This window comes from Hordeum vulgare, chromosome 3H (assembly GCF_904849725.1).
Source record: "Hordeum vulgare subsp. vulgare chromosome 3H, MorexV3_pseudomolecules_assembly, whole genome shotgun sequence".
NCBI classification, from domain to species: domain Eukaryota; kingdom Viridiplantae; phylum Streptophyta; class Magnoliopsida; order Poales; family Poaceae; genus Hordeum; species Hordeum vulgare.
In genome coordinates, this window is record NC_058520.1 from 138,493,919 (window position 1) to 138,515,353 (window position 21,435).

Here is a 21,435-nt window from a genome sequence, read left to right on the forward strand (position 1 = left end):
AAAAACTACATATGAAGTATTATATAGACTTACTTTAGAATGTAGATTCATTTATTTTGCTACGTATGTAGTCTACTAGTGAAATCTTTAAAAAAATCTTATATTTAGAAATGAAGGGAGTACATATTAGTTCCCCACAAAAGAAATCTTTAAATTATTTTTAAAATTAAGAAGAAGGGATGTGGCAATCACATAATGGACACATCATGTAAATCCAGGAGCGGAAAGCACACAATGTTTTTCTTTATTTTTTTTGAAAATGTTTGCCATAATGTTGTCCGCGTCCGCATGTCCGATGAGCACCCCGGCTCCGGTGATCGGCTTCGGCTATCCGCTCTAAAACCCCCGAGACCGAGATAAAACCCGACCCTAATAAAAAGTCCTCCGTCATGCCGCCGCAAGTGCCTTCCCCTCTCCGCCGCCTCCTCCCTCTCTCCCAAACCCTAGCTCCGGCCCCGCTCCTCTACCTCTCGCGCCGCCTCTTCTTCTCTTCCGTCTCCGCTGCCCGCCCCACCTTCACCCGCGCCACCGGCATCCGCCCCCTCGCGTACCGCGGCAAGGCCAGCCGCCACCACCTCCGCCGCGGGAACAGCACGGCCAGGAAGGAACCCGAGGGGATGGCTAGCGGTGGCGGTGGCGGTGGCAAAGACGCGGGGGTGGCGTTCAATAAGATGCGTGCGGAGGGGAGGGACGTCAGGAAGGACAGGAGCATGGGGCTCAAGAACCGGAGGGCCAACCCCGTGAGCACAACCTCCTACGTGCAGGTCTGCGAAATTACCGTCTTATACTTCGAGGGATTCAGTAGATGCAGGGGCTTGTTTCGCCTCGATTCAGCTCAGTTTAGGTAGACATTTATCATTTTCCCAGTGGTCCTTCGGCATTCTGCCTAAGACTTCGAGATGAATAATGAACATTATTTTAACAGTCTGCAATCCACTGCGTGCCCTGTGTAGCATACACTGCTCTGTGTAATCAAAGCGCATTTCCTATACTTCCTGGATGACATAATGTCAGTGTCAGGGAACATGCAGTGCCTAGTGAGATCATGGCGGAATTTATACAGTCCTCATAGTCATATATTACTAGTGTGGTATGCGAGAATGTGCTGTTGGAAGATGTAATATGCTTGCTTTAGAAGGAGTTTGAGGGTCTGCCTTTGGTTTCAGAAACATCTTTTGTTGATCCCAATTGGTTGTAATGAGTAATGGTGATAATCATGCAAAAATTATGATGCTATTTTGGAGAAAACTGAGCATTTTATCTGTTTTTGCAACAAGTGTACTTAGATTATGCCATATTTTTCCTGCCAACCCTGTAGTTGGATCACTGCCAAACTTTGCGCAGTTGGTATACCTCTATAATACTCCATCCGTCCCGAATTACTTGTCTTAGATTTGTCTAGATACGGATGTAGGTAATATTTAGGAACAAAGTGTCGGTGGTCTCATCTTTTAGTTGTGTTATTATCGAAGGATGTCAATTCCACATAGACACATTGTAGATGTTTTCAACCACTAAACCATCACAACATTTGATTCAGAACTTAAAAGCAGCAACATCGTCATTTATTTTATTACTGATCTGACCTTTGTCCATTCTTGTTGTGCAGATACTCGGTACAGGAATGGACACTCAAGATACCGCGCCTTCAATTTTACTCTTCTTTGACAAACAAAGATATATATTTAATGCTGGCGAGGTATGATGTGCTGTGTCAAGATATCCTTGTGTCTATCTTAACATGCTAAACTGCTAACACAAGAACCTGGAAATTAACTCTTGCTCCGTTTTATTTTCTGAAGCATTTGAACTATGGTGTATGTTTAATAATCGCCGCATCTGTTGGAGTTTGGAGGCATGTTGCATCATAAACTTTAGAAAAGCTTATGCAGTTTTAATCCTTCATTGCTAGAATACTGTGTGTCCTAATAGGTCACTTTTAAGTGGTAAGTGTTGATACATGCATAAGCTCGATGTAATATATCAGATGCACCATTCTTTTGTGAGCGGTACAATCATTTGTGGCTAATCTGCTTAAGCGGTTGATTGGGATGCTGAAAAATGCATGAGGTATAGTTTCCCCATGTAGGACTGAATATATAGGTGACTGAAATCAAGTTATTTCTTCTTAACTCTTTATTTTTGTCATTGCTTAGCTTATTAATATGATATAATTAACAAATATGATTCTTAACTTGTTTTTGAACTTACGTCGCCGATATCTTGCAATCTAACAGGGTCTTCAGCGTTTCTGCACTGAACACAAGATAAAGTTGTCAAAGGTACGTGTTTCCCTCTCGTTTCTTATGTCTATGGGGAATGTGAATTAGTAACATGTTATATTATGTACTTTCCCAGATTGACCACATCTTTTTCACTCGCGTGTGCTCAGAAACCGCAGGGGGCCTTCCAGGTATTAGAAATTAATACCTTCATGTGTTTGTCCATGTACTGAATTAGTAGGTTTGTTTGATGTAATGATGCTACATTTTCTTGACATAGTTATTTCCATTATTTCCATTTTTCTTTTCTTAATATAGGCCTGGTGCTAACTCTGGCTGGAATGGGAGATGAAGGCATGTCGGTAATAATTATTGGTTGCGTTCTTTCCAGTACTGTCTAGTTGTCAATGCTCGCGTGTACAATTAACCTATTTTTCATATTGATTTTGATATTATTCCTCTTAACTGTAATACAGGTGAACATATGGGGCCCTTCGGACCTTGATTTTCTGGCGGGCGCGATGAAATCTTTTATCCCAAATAGGGCAATGCTTCATACACACAGCTTTGGCGTTGAACACAATGCAACTTCTTCACAATCTACAAATGCTACTGTTGTTATTGATGATGAAGTAGTTCGTATATCAGCAATGTTTGTCAAACCAAGGTACAATAATGAAGCCAGGAATTTGACAGATATCAACTCGAAGCCTGGTGATACTGCTATAGTCTACTCATGTGAATTGGCAGAAATTAAAGGAAAATTTGACACTGCCAAAGCTGCTGCCCTTCATCTCATGCCTGGACCAAAGTATCGTGAACTTCAACTTGGATACTCTGTGCCTTCTGATGAAGGTGATACAGTGGTTAGTGCTGATTGCTAAGCTCTTGAACTGAATTTTCTCAACATGAACTTTCACAGGCTCATGGCCTTTTCTCACTAGCACATATGTTGCTTAAAGGGGTCTCTATCCACCAGAGGCACTGACCACCTATCTCTGGTTGCAAAAAATATTTTCATTTTTTTGCCATACCTTCTGTGCTATAAATTTTAAGTTGAGCTTTTGCACTGGTTAGATAACTAGATGGGTTTCCTTTTAAAAGTTTCTTTTTGTTGGACATTTCTTTCACAGGTTCATCCAAGTGATGTTCTCGGTCCATCAATTCCTGGACCAATCGTACTTCTAGTGGATTGCCCTACACAATATCACATGCATGAACTGTTTTCGCTGCACTCACTTAGCCACTTTTATGAAGATTCTTCCTGCCAAACAGAGAATGCCAAGAAAGTAAATTGCATAATCCACTTAGGTCCATCTTCTGTGACGAACACTGTTGATTATCAGAACTGGATGAAATCTTTTGGCACCACACAGCATATCATGGCTGGTCACGAAAAGTAAGTGCCAGTTTTAAAGACTGCATATTGCAAATGCTTATTGATTCATTCTATTCTCTCTTTATTTCTTTGATACCATCCTCTTATAATCTGTTATATTTAGTGATCCCTTTTCCCCCAAATTCCTTACATCGTATATGACTCCTTTGGTGACTGCCATCTTGTGAATGTTTAATTGTTTATTCATATCTTGCTACCTGAGTAACATTCTTGTACGGATATGTATGATCTTGGACTTTATTTTTACTTTCAGACTCAAGTAGATAGATATATAAATCAGTGGCAACGCCATACTTTATGGTGACAATTTCTCTCCTTTTTGATATTTGCAGTAAAAACATGGAAGTTCCCATCCTGAAAGGCAGTGCAAGGATATCTTCACGTCTTAATTTTGTATGCCCTCAGCTCTTCCCATCCTCTGGGTTTTGGCCTGTGGAGACTGCAAATGGTACCGATTTGGAGAAGGATAAGGTAAACTTCAGTGATTTACGAAACACCAGAGGTTGAGAGTTGAAATGCTTGCTTCTTGTAAACAGAAACCATCTTATTGTCCTTTCAGAGTACTTCATTCCAAGCCTGTGAAAGTGTGACAGCAGCAAATTTGCTGAAGGTATGTTAAGTAGAGTGTACACAATATCACTGTGCTAATTACTTGATATTTGAGCATTTCTATATTATAAGGCATCTCTTATGGTAAATAAGGCTTTCTGTCTTCTCTTATACCCTCGTCGTCATCTAGAGAAGAGAATAAAAACTTATTTTACAACAGATTATCCCTTTGTGTCTTCTCTAGCAATTTAATGCTTGCATTAATATAAAAATATGTGGTGATTAGAAATTAATTAGATAGGAAAACGCACGGCGACATGAAAACATCATGTACAACGAAAAAAAAAGTGATGTCTTAGGCGTGAAGGGATCATCCCTTTGCCAAGAGAAGGCAACCTTCTCCCTTTTATTTCTATCCTCGAACTCAGCAAAGATCCTATGTGGTACCTCTAAGAGAATGTTGGCATCACAGCATTGTAGATGTCCTATTTTTGGTTGTTGCTGTGATGAGATGCCCTAAGTTCTTGCACGCATGAAAATATTGTTCCATGTATGAATGTAATAATTAGTAATCCTTTTCTTCTCCGTTTAAGAGGTTGCTCCCTGCATCACAATGTTTGCTGGTGTTTTCCCTCTGTATGTAAATAAGTATTTCTATTGTCTGGAAAGGAAAACTTGGTTGGTTAAGTGCAAAATAAATACTACTCCCTCTGATCCAAATAATTGACGCAGCTTTAGTACAAGTCAATTAGTTTGGATCGAAGGGAGTATTTCATTTTGCAGGTTCAACTTATTCTTGTTAGTGCAAAATAGGAGTACCAATGTTTGTCTTTTGTTGTCCTGCAGTTTCGTCTGCGTCCATATGCTCAACTGGGGTTGGATAGAGCTTCTATTCCAAGCTTGTGTAGTTATGAAGAAATTGTTGATGAACTTATTTCTGAGATTCCTGAGATTAAAGAAGTTCCTGGGCAGATTAGCAAGTTCTGGCAAAGTAGCGTAGACCAAAAAAGTGCATTGGCACCAGCTGGCAAGCATATGCTGATGGTTGAAGAGCCATGGATTAGTAAAGACTCCTGTCTTCCTGATATTTTAGATGAACAGGGGAATTCAGCTAAGTTTCAAGATGACGGTAGTTTGAGAGAAAGTGGCCGAAGAAAGCGCCCGAAGGGCAATTCAGAGATCCCCTGCTGCGTGGGGAATGCTACGAGAGAAGATATGGAAATTACATTTTTGGGTACGGGTTCATCCCAGCCTTCAAAGTATCGAAATGTTAGTTCCATATATATTAATCTGTTTGCACAGGGAGGTATGCTTCTTGATTGTGGTGAAGGAACGTTAGGACAGCTGAAAAGGAGGTTTGTTCCAACAAGACTTCATGAGAAGATTCCAAAGCACTTTATGCTAGTTATATTCATAATACTTTTTTTGTGTGTAACAGGTTTGGTGTAAGTGGTGCTGATGAAGCTGTAAAAAACTTGAGGTGCATCTGGATTTCCCATATTCATGCTGATCACCACACGGGTCTTGCTAGAGTTCTTGCCTTGAGGTCAAAATTGCTAAACGGTGTTCCTCACAAACCCTTGCTCGTGATTGGACCAAAACAACTCCTGAGATTTCTAAATGCATATTCTACACTTGAAGATCTTGATATGCAGTTCCTAGACTGCAGACAAACTTTGAAGCCTAGTGTCGAGGAACTTCTTGGGGACAATGCCACCGAATCTGCAACAACTCAACTTGAAAACACCATGTTTGCCCCTGGAAGCAGAATGGAGAACTACAACAAGAAGCCTTCGAGTCCGAAAGATACTACAGCTCTCGCTAATTTGAAAGAAATTCTGCATGAGTCGGGTTTGGAGATTCTGTACAGTGTCCCCGTTGTACATTGTGCACAGGCGTTTGGAGTTGTTTTGAGAGCCAAGGAGAAGGTGAATAGTGTTGGGAAGGCAATTCCAGGATGGAAGGTTGTATATTCAGGTGACACTCGGCCCTGCCCAGCTCTTGTAGACGCGTCCAGAGATGCCACAGTGCTGATACATGAGGTAAGCTGAAGTATTGCATAAATTTGTTCAACTGCATATATCGACGGGAGCGCATAGAATAATTACCTTTTTTGTCCTATTTTTCTTGACCTTTGTCCATACTGTTGGGCATTAATGTGGACCACAAGCACAAACACTAAATTAAATCCTGAGGATATCGTATAATAGTACTGTTGGCTGAGTAGTGTTCTCCACCAAAATAATTACCCTTCTTTTTCCTATATCTCTTGACCTCTGTCCATACCATAGTCTGGGGCATTCTTGACGCTCCAATAAATGTTGACCGCTAGCACCAGTACTAAATTAGGTCTTGCAGATATTGTATGATACTGTTAGCTGAGTACTGTTCTCTTCCAATTATTTAGCATGCTAAAATGCGTTTGGTTGTGACCACGTTGCCTGTCTAATAAACCGTCTCGATTCTTGTTTTGCTTCAGGCGACGTTTGAGGACAGCATGAAGGACGAAGCGATCGCAAAGAACCACAGCACAACGAAGGAAGCCATAGCGGTAGGCACATCGGCTGGAGCGTACCGCATCATCCTGACCCACTTTAGCCAGAGATATCCTAAAATCCCGGTCTTTGACGAGGACGACATGCACAAGACCTGCATCGCTTTCGACCTGATGAGTGTAAACCTTGCCGATTTGCCCGTGCTGCCGAAGGTTCTGCCTCACCTGAAGCTCCTCTTCAAGGACGAGATGGTCGTCGAAGAGTCGGATGAGGTCCTGGAGGCCGTGGTGTAGCGAGGGAGATAGTAGCATATAGACACAACAATGCACATTGTATTTCTTTTATCGCTCGGCAATTGGCATGATTTTTAACCCGAGGATTCTCATCTGTAGCCGTTGTAGACCTGATAATGCATTTGCTGATGAAGCCACCGACCGTGAGGTCAGATAGAATAGAATACAGTTGGGCTCTTGATGTCATACCATCAGTTTGTTTTGACACGCCATCTGTGCGATACGTATATTGTCATCCGAAGTACTGCAAGTCTGTGATATATTATTACCAAAAGTTAAATTCATTATTTTACATAGTTATTTTCGTTGCTGACATGAGCTAGAATTGGACTAGGCTAGGATATACTCCTATGTAAAGTGTTTCCTACTGGAATATTGCCCCTGTCTGACAGGAGCGGTGTAGCATCTCTCATCTCAACCACTTGATATACTGATGAAACTTTTGGGGACACTTTCCACTACATCTCTCCTGGCTGTGGCTGGTGCTTCTTCCTCCCGCGACAGAGAAGAAAGCAAAACGGTTAAAGCCTTAAAACTCCCCGACCTGACCCGCCACTCGAAGCTTCCACCCACGCCGCGTGGGTCACGCCTCCTCGCCCTCCTCCGGCCGCACGTGCCGCCCGACCCCCAACCCCCCCTCCCCTCCTCCTTCCCCGTACACCCGGTCCACCGCCAGCCCCCCTCTCAGATCTCGACCTCCCCGGTGGTGCCGCGCTGCCGTGGCGGTAGCCTCCCTCTCTTAGGGTTTCGGTCGACGAGGAGGGGCGCCATGGATCAGAGCCGGCGGGCGGTCGAGTCCTACTGGCGGTCGCGGATGGTGGACGGCGTCACGGCCGAGGACGACAAGGTCGCCCCCGTCTACAAGCTCGAGGAGATCTGCGAGCTGCTGCGCGCCTCCGACGCCGGCATCGTCAAGGAGGTCGCCGACTTCGTCCTCAAGCGCCTCGACAACAAGAGCCCCCTCGTCAAGCAGAAGGTCCGTTACTTACTTATATGGCCTCTGATGATTTGGGATCATCTTGTGTTGACCTGACGCCGGGGGGACGAGGATTGGTTGCCGACGATCATCGTCCCAAACATTCAGATGCTCAGTATAGTACTGGCAGTGGCCACTGTTTTGGTCTTCCTGCTGATTAATTTCGCGGTCGTGGCTATGAATTTGTGATCCCTGGAGCATGTTCTCTCTCTGAGCTCGAAGCTCCTGTCAATGGCGAGGAAGAGAAGGACACGAGAAAGACTGAATTTTGTGCAGCGCAACTGCCTGCTGCTTTTTGGGTTCTTCTTCCTTTATTTGCTTAACTGAAAACAACCACGCCGCGATCCCGGCGCTCCTATTGGATCGTGCCATCCCACGATCGAGCACGCAGTCCGCGGCTCCTACAATCCCTCCGCTGATCGCACATACCGCGTCGTGCGGGAGGTGGACTGACCTGACGACTAAAGCGCTAACTGAACTTGACTGAGGAAAACAACTAACACTGACGAAAACTGAAACGCTATCTAGTCTAGCTTATTGTGCAACAGAGCATTCTGATCTGAATGGTGTAGTAGTTCCAGGGATTTACACTGTTTATTTGTCATAGCGGGATACAGGGAAATAGGCGATTTCGAGTGTTGAAAGAATGGATATAGGAAATTTGGGTAGTGTATCCCAAAGCCATAGGTATGGATGCCTACCACATGTTGCGGTACCTACTCGCAGCGGGGTGTGGCAATCCGCACCATGTCTGGCCAACAAATTGGTTGCCGCTCCTTATGTGCTTTTTGATTAAGCATGAGAGTTGGGCTAAGGCAGGGGCCATAGGGCTTAGGGTCACCCTGCCATCCTCCTGGGACGTTCATTGATCCATTGTAACACCGTTGTACTAGCCTCTTAGGAGGATGTTCCCCCCCTCTTTTCAATGCAATGAAACGCAAAGGCTTTTGCGTTTTCTCGAAAAATGAGTTCATGGCAGGCGGGCTTGAAGGCTAAGAACCTGTGTATGTGGCTCACCAAAACTGTTGCAAAGAACCAAACACCCGCCGCAAAAATTTAAACTTGCCTAGCTAAAGTTTGGCCAAGTGTATCGGTGAATAAAAATGCCTATGTGAAGGGGTGAGTGGAAAGGTTAATTACACTTTCTTTTCTTTGCTACTAGCTGTGACCAAATTTGCCAGTAGAGTGCCTTCATTTGTCATTGGAGGTACTGTCACCCCGCATACCTTCTAACTCTCTCCACCCCTAAACCGGATGAGCTGTTACCTTCTGTGCAAATTATCTTGACCGGATTAGTGGATTTATACAAGTGTATAACTCCTAATGATGGATATCACTGCCCTTCTGCTTCTTATAAAAGCTGACAATGTTCCGTTCATCCAACTTGCTTGCACTTATCCGCTCTTGATACTGGGTTTTAGAGTACACTTGCCGATTACGTTGGTTTTCCTGAAGAGTAACACTTGCCGATTAAGCAAATATTATTGCAATGACAGAATAGAAGGTGTATGTAACCCTATATTTTGTAGGTCACACAGTGAAGTAGGATTGCAAAACGGTATTGTACACTAGAACTGTGATTGCTAATGGCATTTAAAGCATACTTTTTTAGCCATGGGGTAGTGCTCAACTCCAAACCCAGTGATAGATCAAATATTTATCAAGATTTCTAAAATATACTACTAAACTTATGAGTAGCTCCTCTACAGGTGAACCAAATTCTGCTCAAGGATGTAATACTGCTTTGCTGAACGTTTGTACCGAATGCTCCAGAATGTATTTACTGAATTGTATGAAATTACTTCTTTTGTAATCCTCAATCCAAAATGTCATCTTTCAATCATGAGTGTCCTGCTGTATATTTTCAGAGGAAATGCTGAACACCTGTGGTGTAATTTTGGCAATTACATTTCCTTATGTCTAAGTTCAGATACATTAGTTTGTTTAATAATCTGCTGGAGCCCTGGGATTGAGTTTCTCCCATTCAGTAATATAATCTCTTACCTCCTTAGCTGCTTTCCAGGCTTTGCGGTTGATTAAATATGCTGTTGGAAAGTCTGGCACTGATTTCAAGCGGGAAATGCAACGGCACTCAGCATCTATGCGTCAGCTTGTTCACTACAAAGGACACCCTGACCCCTTAAAAGGGGATGCCCTTAATAAGGCTGTCCGTGAAACTGCGAACGAGGCTATTGCTGCTATTTTCTCTACTGAGGACCCTAAAGCAGTTGTTGTGACAGAAGGTCTAGGCAAGCGCATACAGGGCTTTGGAAACACTAATTATGAGCCATCAAGAGATGACAAGAAATCTTTCCTCAGCGAACTAAGTGAAGTAGTGGGCATTGGTGGTGCTTCTATTAAACAGGGTTTGAGCAACTTTGCTGCCACACATTCAATGATGCCAAATGATAATGGCGGTATGTACAAGAGCCCAATTCGCAGGTCTCTGACCACAGAAACTGATAGATATGGTAGGTACGATCCAAGTGAAATTCAAGGTGAGAGCCGTGCTACATCTGGTGCTTCAAAGAATGTGAGTTCTGGTTCTTGGGGTCCAAGTCCCTCAAGTTCAGCATCAGCCGGTGATACTGACTCAAGTCAACCAGGAATTAAGACTCGTGAGGAGAGACTTTTGGAAACAATTGTTACTGCAAGCGGTGTGCGGTTGCAACCTACTCGAGATGCTCTGCAGATATTTCTAACAGAAGCCTCCAAACTGGATGCAGTTGCTTTGAGCCGTGCCCTTGAGAGTAAACTGAACTCTCCATTGTGGCAGGTGAGTTTAGTATAACCCTTTTTTGCGTCTATTTTAACCTTTTGGACTTCAGATCATTTCCTTTTGTGCATATAAAAATAACTGTGAATTATGTCTCTTAGCTCCTCTGACAAGTGACAGTGGCAACTGCATATTTTGTAGACAAATCAATTTATTTGGTCTTGTTTATTCTAGGCTACACATAGGCACTTTGATATCAAGAAAAAACATTATAGTTAAGAAAAGTATTTGGTATCTTCTTTTGGCGGTGATGCATACCGATTCATTTCTTGCCACATTTACATTATTACCATCACTAAATCATGTACCGCTTGCAGATAATTAGAAGTTCAGAACTGTATGATATGGAGGTTTGATTTATAAAAAGACTGCTCAACATTGATAGATGTAATTAGAAGTTTCCATGGTACTTACCATAATGTAGAGCTATACAGTATATTAAAAATGCACATAAGCTGTACATAAGTTGCATAAAAAAGGCTTTGCCCAAGGACCACATACAAGTATCAGTGATATTGCAGTCCATGATATGCATGAGCGTGTTTACCCACCAGGCCACACTGGTCCTGATACTACTGTCAAGCAGTTAGCAGCAGTCTCTCAAGTGTCTGGATTTGTGATGTTTAGCCTTCTTTGTCAATATGTACCAACTTTTGTTGAATTAAAATGGATTTATATCTGGCAGGGGTTAGTGATAGCGAGCATTCTCGTTTTTGGACTTCTTTGTCAATATGTACCAACTTTTGTTGAATTAAAATGGATTTATATCTGGCAGGGGTTAGTGATAGCGAGCATTCTCGTTTTTGGATGTTTGTTGATCTTATTTGAATAAATTTGGCACAACATTTATTCACATTGTTAATTCTATTGGTTAGGTCACATGGGTGTATTTTTTAGCTTGATTGATCGCAGCATTTTGATGCTTTTCGTCTAGTTCTGATAAATACTGAATACATTTGTTTACTACTCAGGTTCGCATGAAGGCTATCTGTGTGCTGGAAGCGGTGGTAAGGAAACAGGATACTGATCCTTATTCCATCATTGCTTCATATTTCAGTGAGAACAGTGCTTCTGTTGTCAGATGTTGTGAACTGCCACAAGTTTCTCTCAGAGAAAAGGCTTCAAAAGTGAGTCAACTTGCAAAGCTGAGTCTCTTAATAAAAAAATGTACATATTCCATCAATGAAAGGAAATATTCATGCTCTGTTTTCTGTAAATCACTATCTGCAGTATGTGTATCTTTCTCTTATCTTGAATGACCTAAGCCTTTTTTTTGTACCAGCCATTGCCAAAGATATAATAAGTTGTATCAATTGTCTTAGGTATTAAATCTGCTGGTTGGCGAACAACCTACCGGAAGCAAACATCATCCAGAATCAAGAACTGCAGCAACTACTGTTCAGATGCCTGATTTGATTGATACAGGGGATCAGGATGATCTAGTAACTCACAGTTCAGCTCAAGAAAGCAGCCAGCAGATAATGGGGAATAGTAATTATGTTTCTTCAGTTGATGATTTGCTTGGTGGTGAAACTATTGGTAATACCAGTGCCGCTAGCAATGGTAATGGAAGCGATCTATTTGCAGATGTATCATTCCATGAGGAAGAGATTAAGGAGACTAATGACCTATTCTCAGGCATGACAGTAGAGGAAAAATCCTCAGCCTCTGTGCATGATAACTCTCTGATCGAGCAAGATATATTTGGCAGCAGCCCGGAGCCATTGTTCCAAGAAAGGGTTGATGACAAAGGAACTGTAGATGATTTAATGGCTGGTTTGAACCTTAATGGCACTGCTCAAGCTCAGCCTGGAGTAAAAGCGGAAACTAACAGTAATCTCAATGGTTCACAGTTCTTTGACATGAACAGTCAGACTAGCCATGTGGCAAGTGGTGCAGCACTGAACGGTATCCTTGGTCAAAGCTCCTTGTATCAACAGGTTCCTTTGCAGTACAACTTGTCACCACAAATGTTTGGTCAATCATATCCTGGGCAACAATTAAATTATGGTGCTATGGAAGCTCTTCTTGCTCAGCAGCAGCAGTTACTACAAAACTTGGGAAATTTCAGTGCTGGACTTGGGCATCCGGCTTTCAATTCAATGAGTGGCGGAAATGCATCTGGGATGCCAGATATTTTCAATTCAAGTAATCAACCTCCACATCAAGTGGCTGTGATGAGCAATTCCAAGAAAGATGAAACTAAAGCTTTTGATTTTGTCTCGGTATGCATTTCCATCTAGTGCCTGATTTGTCACGCTTCATTTCTTGCAGACATTAATTGCTATTTACAGTGGTAAAGAAAAGTCAATGCTTTGGACATGGACAGTCTTCTGAGTTCCAACTCCCAAACATAGCTTTGACCACCATTTTTTTATCACTACACATGCAATGCACGCTGCTTGATTGCATGAGGAACTTATATACCAATATATGTGGAAAAGCATATATGCAAATTTACTCGTTAGAAGTGTTTCCCTCGCAAACTTACCTCAAGGAAAACATGCTGGACATTAGCACGCAATGAAGTGGTAGTCGGTAGAAATTAAATAAGCCATGTGTGAATAATTAAGTGATCATTTTATCCAACTTAGGTTGTGTTTGGTTGGGCTACAGATTCTGTAAAAGCTGCTGTGAGCTGTGAAAAAACTGCTGTGAACTTTTAGCTGTGGAAGCTGGAAGCTGTTTGGCTGAAACAACTGTGAAACTGTAGATTTGACTGAATTGTCTGTAATGACCCTGAGCTGGGAGTCAATATTTTTATGTGCAACTTGACCGTAAAATAGTGTGAAGAACATTGATAGGCAATAGAATGACCATTTTGCAAAGGAAAAATATGACAATTTAGATGATTCACAGCTAACACATATGAATTCAACAATTATACTTGCATGTTGCATATTACATATAAATAGATATTGACCCTACTGTGAATAGTATCCATGAACGGAGAGAAATTTTTGGAAGAGGATGGATAGGGATGAGTGATGGAGGGTGGAGGGAGGGGAGAGGAGGAAGGAGTCCCAGTTCACCGGCGCCAGCGCTGGTGTCGCCGGACGGCCGGACCTGCTCCGTCCCTCATGGACCCCAGATTCAGGAGGCACGGGACGGCCTGACCTGCACCATAGGGGGCAAAGGGAGGGAGGAGGGAGGTAGGAGTATGGAGGAGGACCAGTGCTCCGACGCCGGAGCCGTCGGACCGTCGGCCGGCCACCGCTGAAGCCGTCAGACCACTGGCCGGCCACTGCCACGGGATGAGGGTGGCAGAGGGAAGAGGGAGGAGGGAGAACGGAGTGAGCTGCGGAAGCAGGGGCGGAAGCGGCGGCAGCCGGCGGCCGGCGGGCAAACCGTAGGCTCCCGAGTCGCACAGGTCGAGCAAGACGCGAGCGTTTGGTCCATTTCCTCTGATGCTATGTGAACAAAAAGAGAGAAGGGGTATGACTTGGGAGTGGCATGGTGGGTAAATACATTGCAGTTTGAAGGGGACAGCTAAAAACACCATGCTGGAGTTGGGGGTGCACCGGCTGCGAGAAATACACTACAGAGAAGCTGTAACTTTTGCAGAAGCAGCTTCTCCTTTTCACCCTTTGGTTAGCTTTTAGCTTCTAAAAGCTAGAAGTTGGCTTCAAAAGCTCAACCAAACACAGCCTTAAATTGCGAACAGTTAGTAAAACTAGGGATATGCATTTGCGAACCATGTTCCGCTAACATAATTAGAACATGCAAGAAAATACAGTTCTCGTGGCATGATTTACCCCTCAGTATCATTGATGTAGAAGAAAGTAAGGGCCTGTTTGGGACCGCTCTGCTCCATCAAAATCAGTTCCGCTCCATCAAATCCACTTTGGAGCAGTTTCATATAGAAGTTGCAACTCTTTTTCAAAAAGAATGTTTGGCTTTCATCTAGCTCCAGCTTCACGAATGGAAAATTTGGTGGAAAGGATCTATTTGATTGGATGAGAGGGGAGAAACGAAGGGGTATCCACTTACTGGTGGCAATGGTGGGTAATTTTCTTCCAACTTCAGCTTCTACAATTTTATGGAGCACCTCCTAGAGAGCTTCACAAAAAATAAGGAGTTGTACCCCAGATTCTAGTTTTTTGTGGAGCGGTATATCATGGAGCTACCGCATTTGGCTTACGTTTTCTAGAGCGGAGCTGAATTTTCTAGAGCAGAGCAGTCCTAAACAAGCCCTAAAATAGCTAAACTTTTCTTAAAGAAATATTGCATAAAAACGTAGATTTTTAATACAAGGGAGTAATTAATTATGAGTCACTAAGTACAATTAAGAAGCTATTACTACAGGACCAATTAAGGAAGGTATATGCAAAACAGTTGGATGGAAATTTATGAAATTGGATTAAATATTCGGGCGGCTTAGATCAAAAGTATCCCAATCAACTCAGGTTTTTATATTGGTATATATTGATTTGGATAACATGTTTATAAAACCAAACACAATTATCTTATGATGCATCTACTCACATAATTTTCAAATGGTTTATCTAACTGTTGAGTTGAGTTGAAGTAATACATTGGACACATTCTAGGATATTACCTTTACCATTAGAGAGAATATTCAATATCTATTTAGTTTTTGTTGCACATTCTATCTAAGTAGTAAATTGGTAGTAAACTTAAATTGAACCTGCACGTTGTTGAGACATTTCTTCTCTTTTTGCAATATAGTATTGAAAATTAGGATGGCAAATGTACTTGCAATTTTGGTATGTTGTTTCTATAGCTTGTATGAATTTAATGGAATTTAGTATGCTCCAGATTGCATCATTGATTTGAGTGTTTTTATGCCTGCATTTATGTTGGTGGGATTGCAATATGGTATAGAGAGGATACGATGATGTTCATTCTTATATCCCTCATTTTGCACTCAGCTAGTTTCTCAGTAAACCACCTTAACATTTTACAGAATTGGAGTACTTGATTGAGCCTTGCCTATATATAAATAATAAATATTGAAGTTTGTCCTTCAGAAGCTCTTATGCCTTGGGACATTGCAAGTACAGAGTTAAAAATGTGAACAGAAGAATGAAAATATGGTCGATCAGGAAAAAATCGGGCATATATATAATCTTATAAGTCAAGTAAATAAGATATTTACTGTCATGTTGAACCATAAGTTGCTAATGAGGTGACAAGAAACAGCTGGTTGAGCCAACAAGAATATGTCTTGGGTATCCAATGTTGAATTGTGCATTATGTAGATCAGTTTGATTCTGTTCACAATCATAAGGGTGCTCGCAGCTTCTGCCCATGCATGTTTGCTGCATCATATTCCAGTGCCCATGTTAAATGATATACTCCAGTTCAAACCTAAATACAGTACATCATGTTAAATCTAATGGACTAATTTGGCACCTTAATATTTGTTGCCTGACATTACTGCATAATAACGTATTTGCCGTTGTGACGCTGAAAGCATCTCCCTCTGTTGTTGTTTCGCTGGTTTTTCAGGATCACCTTGCAGCAGCTCGTGGTTCAAAGAAGTAGACCCTAAAAAGAATGTCATGTTCAGAATTTTGACAAGAACAGAAATGTCAGGCTTCATGGAATTGTCGTACATATCGTCGATGATTGACTGATTAGCTGCATGGGTCACACGGCTGGTTTGTTTGGCATGCTTCAGCAAATGATTGAAGATTCTCGCACAAGGTTCACAGATGGGGTATTGTGTTGTATTGTGTATTTAGGAGAAGGCTGGTTTAAGTTAAAAATAAATTGTGAGCTCCATTTTGTTTTCCTTTTTTCTTTCTATTTCTTGTCCTTCTGAAGAGTCAGACATTGTATATTCAAATATGCTGCGGGATTTTATCTTTTGTTACTTTACGGATACATTTTTGTTCTTTTGATGGGAACTGTAAAGTTTGTTAATTTTAAAAAGGTCTCATGTTAGAAGAGTAATCTTTATTTTTCGAAGAGGTGGGAGCTTCTTCCATTTCCCCTTACAAAAATCCAGGCTATTGAGTTCGCTACGCTGTTCCTCCTTAGGCCTTGTTTGGCAGGAAGGGGTTGGGAAGGATTGTGAAGGGGGGTTTTCAAAGGATTGGGTGAATCCTTTCCTTCCACCCAATTCTTTTAAATTCCTTCAATTGCCAAATCCCTGAGCCACGAGACAAGGTTTCTGAGGCGCGTGGGTAGCAAGAAATCGAGGGGATTAGAGAGGATTGAAGGAGTTTGCTCATCACAAACCCTGTCCACCAAATGAACATGCGGGGAATCGCGGGGTTTTTGATCCCCTATAAACCTTTTCAAACCCTGCGCATCAAACAAGGCCTTATGCTGTTTGGCAATGTTGCATAGGTAAGCTTTGATATGGCCGACATCGCACAAAGTGCACATTGCACCATTGCATCAATCCGGTCGAGGAACGACATGTCTTAAAGGAGGTGTATGCCGATCCCAGAGGGCGATGACCATGGCTCATCTTGAGGATAGAGCTATATTGAGTCCAGCAAGGGCTACGACCCCAGCCTTGGCAAAAGTATATGAATAACTTTTTCTAAAGAGGGTTGATTAGGAAAAAAAATAGACTTTTGCCTCTAAACATCAATATTTTGTGTCCGGCCCTCCTCCCCCCCAAAGTATCTTGCCTAGCTCTGCCAGTGAGGCCACAAACATTTCAAAAATATTACAATCCCATGGAGTAGTACAACAAATACATTGCATGTCCAAAATTGCAAACTCACTATTACTAGCCACGAATGTACTCTCTCTGAACTAAACTAGTTCTTCCTAACTACTACCTCCGTCCAAGTGTATAGGGCATGCGTGTAGTTCTAGATTGTCAATTTAACTAACTAAATATATATTATATGTGATAAAAATTACATATTCAGAAACTACATTCCCACATGAATCTAATGGTATATTATTTATTATATATAATATATATTTAGCTAGTTAAATTGACAACCTAGAACTACACGCATGCCCTATACACTTGGACGGAGGTAGTACTATTATTTAGGTATAGAGGGAGTACAAATGACGTCTTCCTCTTAACAGGAATGTAAGCTCTGCTATAACTGAATTGTTGCTACAACTGAATTGTCGAAAGCACACAATACCAAGGGACGTGAACGTTTGGTGACTTTAGAAGAGGTTAAGAAAGCGTTTTCTCAATTGGTGACTTCAAAGCACCCGGACCTGACGGTTTACATGCAGTTTTATACAAGGGATTTTGGCCAATGCTGGGGAAGATCTGGTTAGGGAAGTGCTTGAGGCTATTAACTCACAAGCAATTCCACCAGCTTGAAATGATACTACTATTGTTATGATCCCCAAGATAAACATGCCTGAGACTATTAAACAGTTCAGGCCTATTTGCTTGTGCAATGTGGTATATAAAGTCATCTCCAAGATGATTGCCACAAGACTGGAAATCTGGTTGCCAGAAATCATCAGCCCCACACAAAGTGCCTTTGTTCCTGGGAGGCTAATCACCGATAACGTTCTGATAGCCTACGTGTGTCTGCATGCAATTAAACCGAAGAAACAAGGCAAGGAGGGATGGTGTGCGGTAAAGTTGGACATGCACAAAGCATATGATCGCGTTGAATGGGTTTTTACGGAGGCTATACTTCTCAAATTGGGCTTTAGGTCTGAATGGATCAAAATGATCATGAGTTGTGTTTCATCAGTGGAATACAGAGTGAGGTATAATTCAGCTGAAACAGATACTATCAAACCTTCACGAGGTCTTCGCCAGGGGGATCCTTTATCTCCGTATTTATTCCTACTGGTTACTGAAGGACTGACAACGCTCCTTCACCATGCATAACAATCAAGTGAACTAGAAGGGTTCAAGGTTTGCCGCAATACCCCATCTGTTTCAAACCTCTTGTTTGCTGATGACTCTTTAATTTTTATAAAAGCAAATGCAACGCGTCCAGCTTGAAAGCTGTTTTAGATGCTTATTGCGGCGCTTCTGGATAGCTAGTGAGTGTGGAGAAATCTAGTATCTTCTTCAGTCCGAGTACGGAGGTAAACACAAAGGCTCACGTCTGTACCATCCTAAATATCATGACAGAGGCTCTGAGTGACAAGTACTTGGGACTGCCCTCTACCCTTGGTCTGGACAAATCGAACAACTTCCAATATTTAATTGACTGACTGATCTTGCGATTGTCAGGATGGAAGGAAATAAATCTGTCATCTGGAAGCAAAGAAGTGCTTATCAAAGCGGTTGCACAAGCCATACCAACTTACGCGATGTCGATCTTCAAAATTCCTAAGAAAATCTGCAAAGGAATTACAAACGCGATCTCGAGTTATTGGTGGGGGGATGATGCATCGCATAAGAGAATGCACTGGTTTGCCTGGTGGAAGATGTGCATACCGAAAAGTAGAGGGGGATTGGGGTTCAGAGACATCCATTGCTTCAATCTGGCTTTACTCGCAAAACAAGCTTGGCGCCTTATCGATGACCCCGAATCACTTTGTGCTAAGATTCTGAAAGAAAAATATTATCCCGATGATGATCTCATGAATACAAGAGTGAAAATGAAAGCTTCACTTACATAGCAAAGCATAATGGCAGGAGTGGAAACTCTGAAACCCGGTCACATCTGGAGGGTTGGCGATGGTCATAACATTAATATATTGGAGGAACAATGGATCCCACTTTCACCAACCCAAAAGGTTATTTCTAGTAGAGGGGATCATCTTCTCTCTTGGGTTGCAGTCCTCATTGATCGAGTGTCAGGATACTCGGACTCATCGCTGGTGAATCAGACTTTTTGCTCTATTGATGCTCAAAGAATCCTTGCAATTCCACTCCTGGTTTATGAAATGTCAGACTTCTTGGCATGGAGTCTTACAAAATCAGGATTTTTCACGGTAAAGTCTCCTTACCACGTTGTTTGGGACTCAAAATTCGGCCACAATACAGAGGGTATGCCATGTTCTTCCTCACCAACATCTATATGGGACTCGACGTGGAGTCTTTGCTGCCCAGTGATGACCCACAAGTATAGGGGATCAATCGTAGTCCTTTCGATAAGTAAGAGTGTCGAACCCAACGAGGAGCAGAAGGATCTGACAAGTGGTTTTCAGCAAGGAAATATCTGTAAGCACTGAAATTGTCGGTAACAAGTGATTGTGTGGTGAGACGATTCATAGCGAGCAATAAGTAACAAAAGTAGCAACGGTGCAGCAAAGTGTCCCAATCCCTTTTGTAGCAAGGGACAAGCCTGGACAAAGTCTTATAGGAGGAAAAACGCTCCCGAGGACACACGGGAATTTCTGTCATGCTAGTTTCATCATGTTCATATGATTTGCGTTCATTACTTTGATAGTTTGATATGTGGGTGGACCGACGCTTGGGTACTGCCCTTACTTGGAAAAGCATCCCACTTATGATTAACCCCTCTCGCAAGCATCCGCAACTACGAAAGAAGAATTAAGACAAAGTCTAACCATAGCATTAAACTACTGGATCCAAATTAGCCCCTTACGAAGTAACACATAAACTAGGGTTTAAGATTCTGTCACTCTAGCAACTCATCATCTACTTACTACTTCCCAATGCCTTCCTCTAGGCCCAAATAATGGTGAAGTGTTATGTAGTCGACGTTCACATAACACCACTAGAGGAAAAACAACATACAACATATCAAATTACCGAACGAATACCAAATTCACATGACTACTATTAGCATGACTTATCCCATGTCCTTAGGAACAAAAGTAACTACTCACAAAGCATAATCATATTCATGACCAGAGAGGTAATGAGTAGAATCAAGGATCTAAACATAAACTCTTCCACCAAATAATCCAACTAGCATCAACTACAAAGAGTAATCAACACTACTAGCAACCTTACAAGTACCAATCGGAGTCGCGAGACGGAGATTGGTTACAAGTGATGAACTAGGGTTTGGAGATGAGATGGTGCTGATGAATATGTTGATGGTGACGAGTCCCCTCCGATGAGAGGAGTGTTGGTGATGACGATGGCAACGATTTCCCCCTCCGGGAGGGAAGTTTCCCCGGCAGGATCGTCCTACCGGAGCTCTAGATTGGTTCTGCTCAATTTCCGCCTCGTGGCGGCGGCGAAACCACGAAAAAGCTCCTCCTTGATTTTTTCCTGGAAGAAACCCTCCATATAGCAAAAGGGGGGAGCAAGTGGGCCAGTGGGCTGCCCACAAGCCCCCATGGCGTGGCCTGGGGGGTGGCCGCGCCGTGCAGGCTTGTGGGCACCCCCTGGTGCCCCTCTGGCACTTCTTCGGCCCAGTATTTTTGATAAATCGGGAAAAAATTCGTTGTTCATTTTTACGGCGTTTGGAGTTGCGCAGAATAGGTATCTCAACTTTGCTCCACTTTCAGGCCAGAATTCCAGTTGCCGGTATTCTCCCTCTTCATGTAAACCTTGCAAAATAAGAGAGAAAAGGCATAAGAATAGTACCGTGAAGTGAAATAACAGCCAAAGAAGCGATAAATATCAACATGAAAACATGATACAAAATGGACGTATCAACTCCCCCAAGCTTAGACCTCGCTTGTCGTCAAGCGAAAGCCGAGCTCAATAAATATGTCCACATGTTTAGGGAGAGAGGTGTCGACAAAAGAAGATACGAACATGCATGCATCATGGTCAAGCTCAGAACAACAATACCAACATATAATCTCTCATGCTAAACTGATAATTCCTTCACAAAGTAAAGCATGGATCAAGAACCTTACCGAGAAGTAACAACCGATAGA

General features: G+C 42.4%; 1 protein-coding gene across 2 annotated transcripts; it reads left to right on the plus strand.

Moving 5' to 3' along the window:
- The first annotated feature begins 356 nt into the window (after positions 1 to 356).
- Positions 357 to 16,629, plus strand: LOC123443267 (tRNase Z TRZ3, mitochondrial-like). Of its 2 annotated transcripts, XM_045119593.1 has the most exons (16): positions 357 to 764; positions 1,610 to 1,699; positions 2,238 to 2,282; positions 2,359 to 2,413; positions 2,541 to 2,584; positions 2,699 to 3,088; positions 3,356 to 3,621; positions 3,954 to 4,092; positions 4,181 to 4,231; positions 5,017 to 5,525; positions 5,609 to 6,212; positions 6,650 to 6,937; positions 9,958 to 10,710; positions 11,682 to 11,837; positions 12,033 to 12,935; positions 16,183 to 16,629. In XM_045119593.1, exons 1-16 carry the CDS (start codon positions 390 to 392, stop codon positions 16,216 to 16,218), a joined length of 4,704 nt encoding a protein of 1,567 aa, XP_044975528.1. In that variant the 5' UTR covers positions 357 to 389; the 3' UTR covers positions 16,219 to 16,629. The 2 variants fall into 2 exon arrangements, with proteins under 2 accessions (XP_044975528.1, XP_044975526.1); XM_045119591.1 differs by lacking the exons at positions 357 to 764; positions 1,610 to 1,699; positions 2,238 to 2,282; ... (7 more) ...; positions 5,609 to 6,212; positions 6,650 to 6,937 and adding an exon at positions 7,483 to 7,934.
- The last annotated feature ends 4,806 nt before the right edge of the window (positions 16,630 to 21,435 follow it).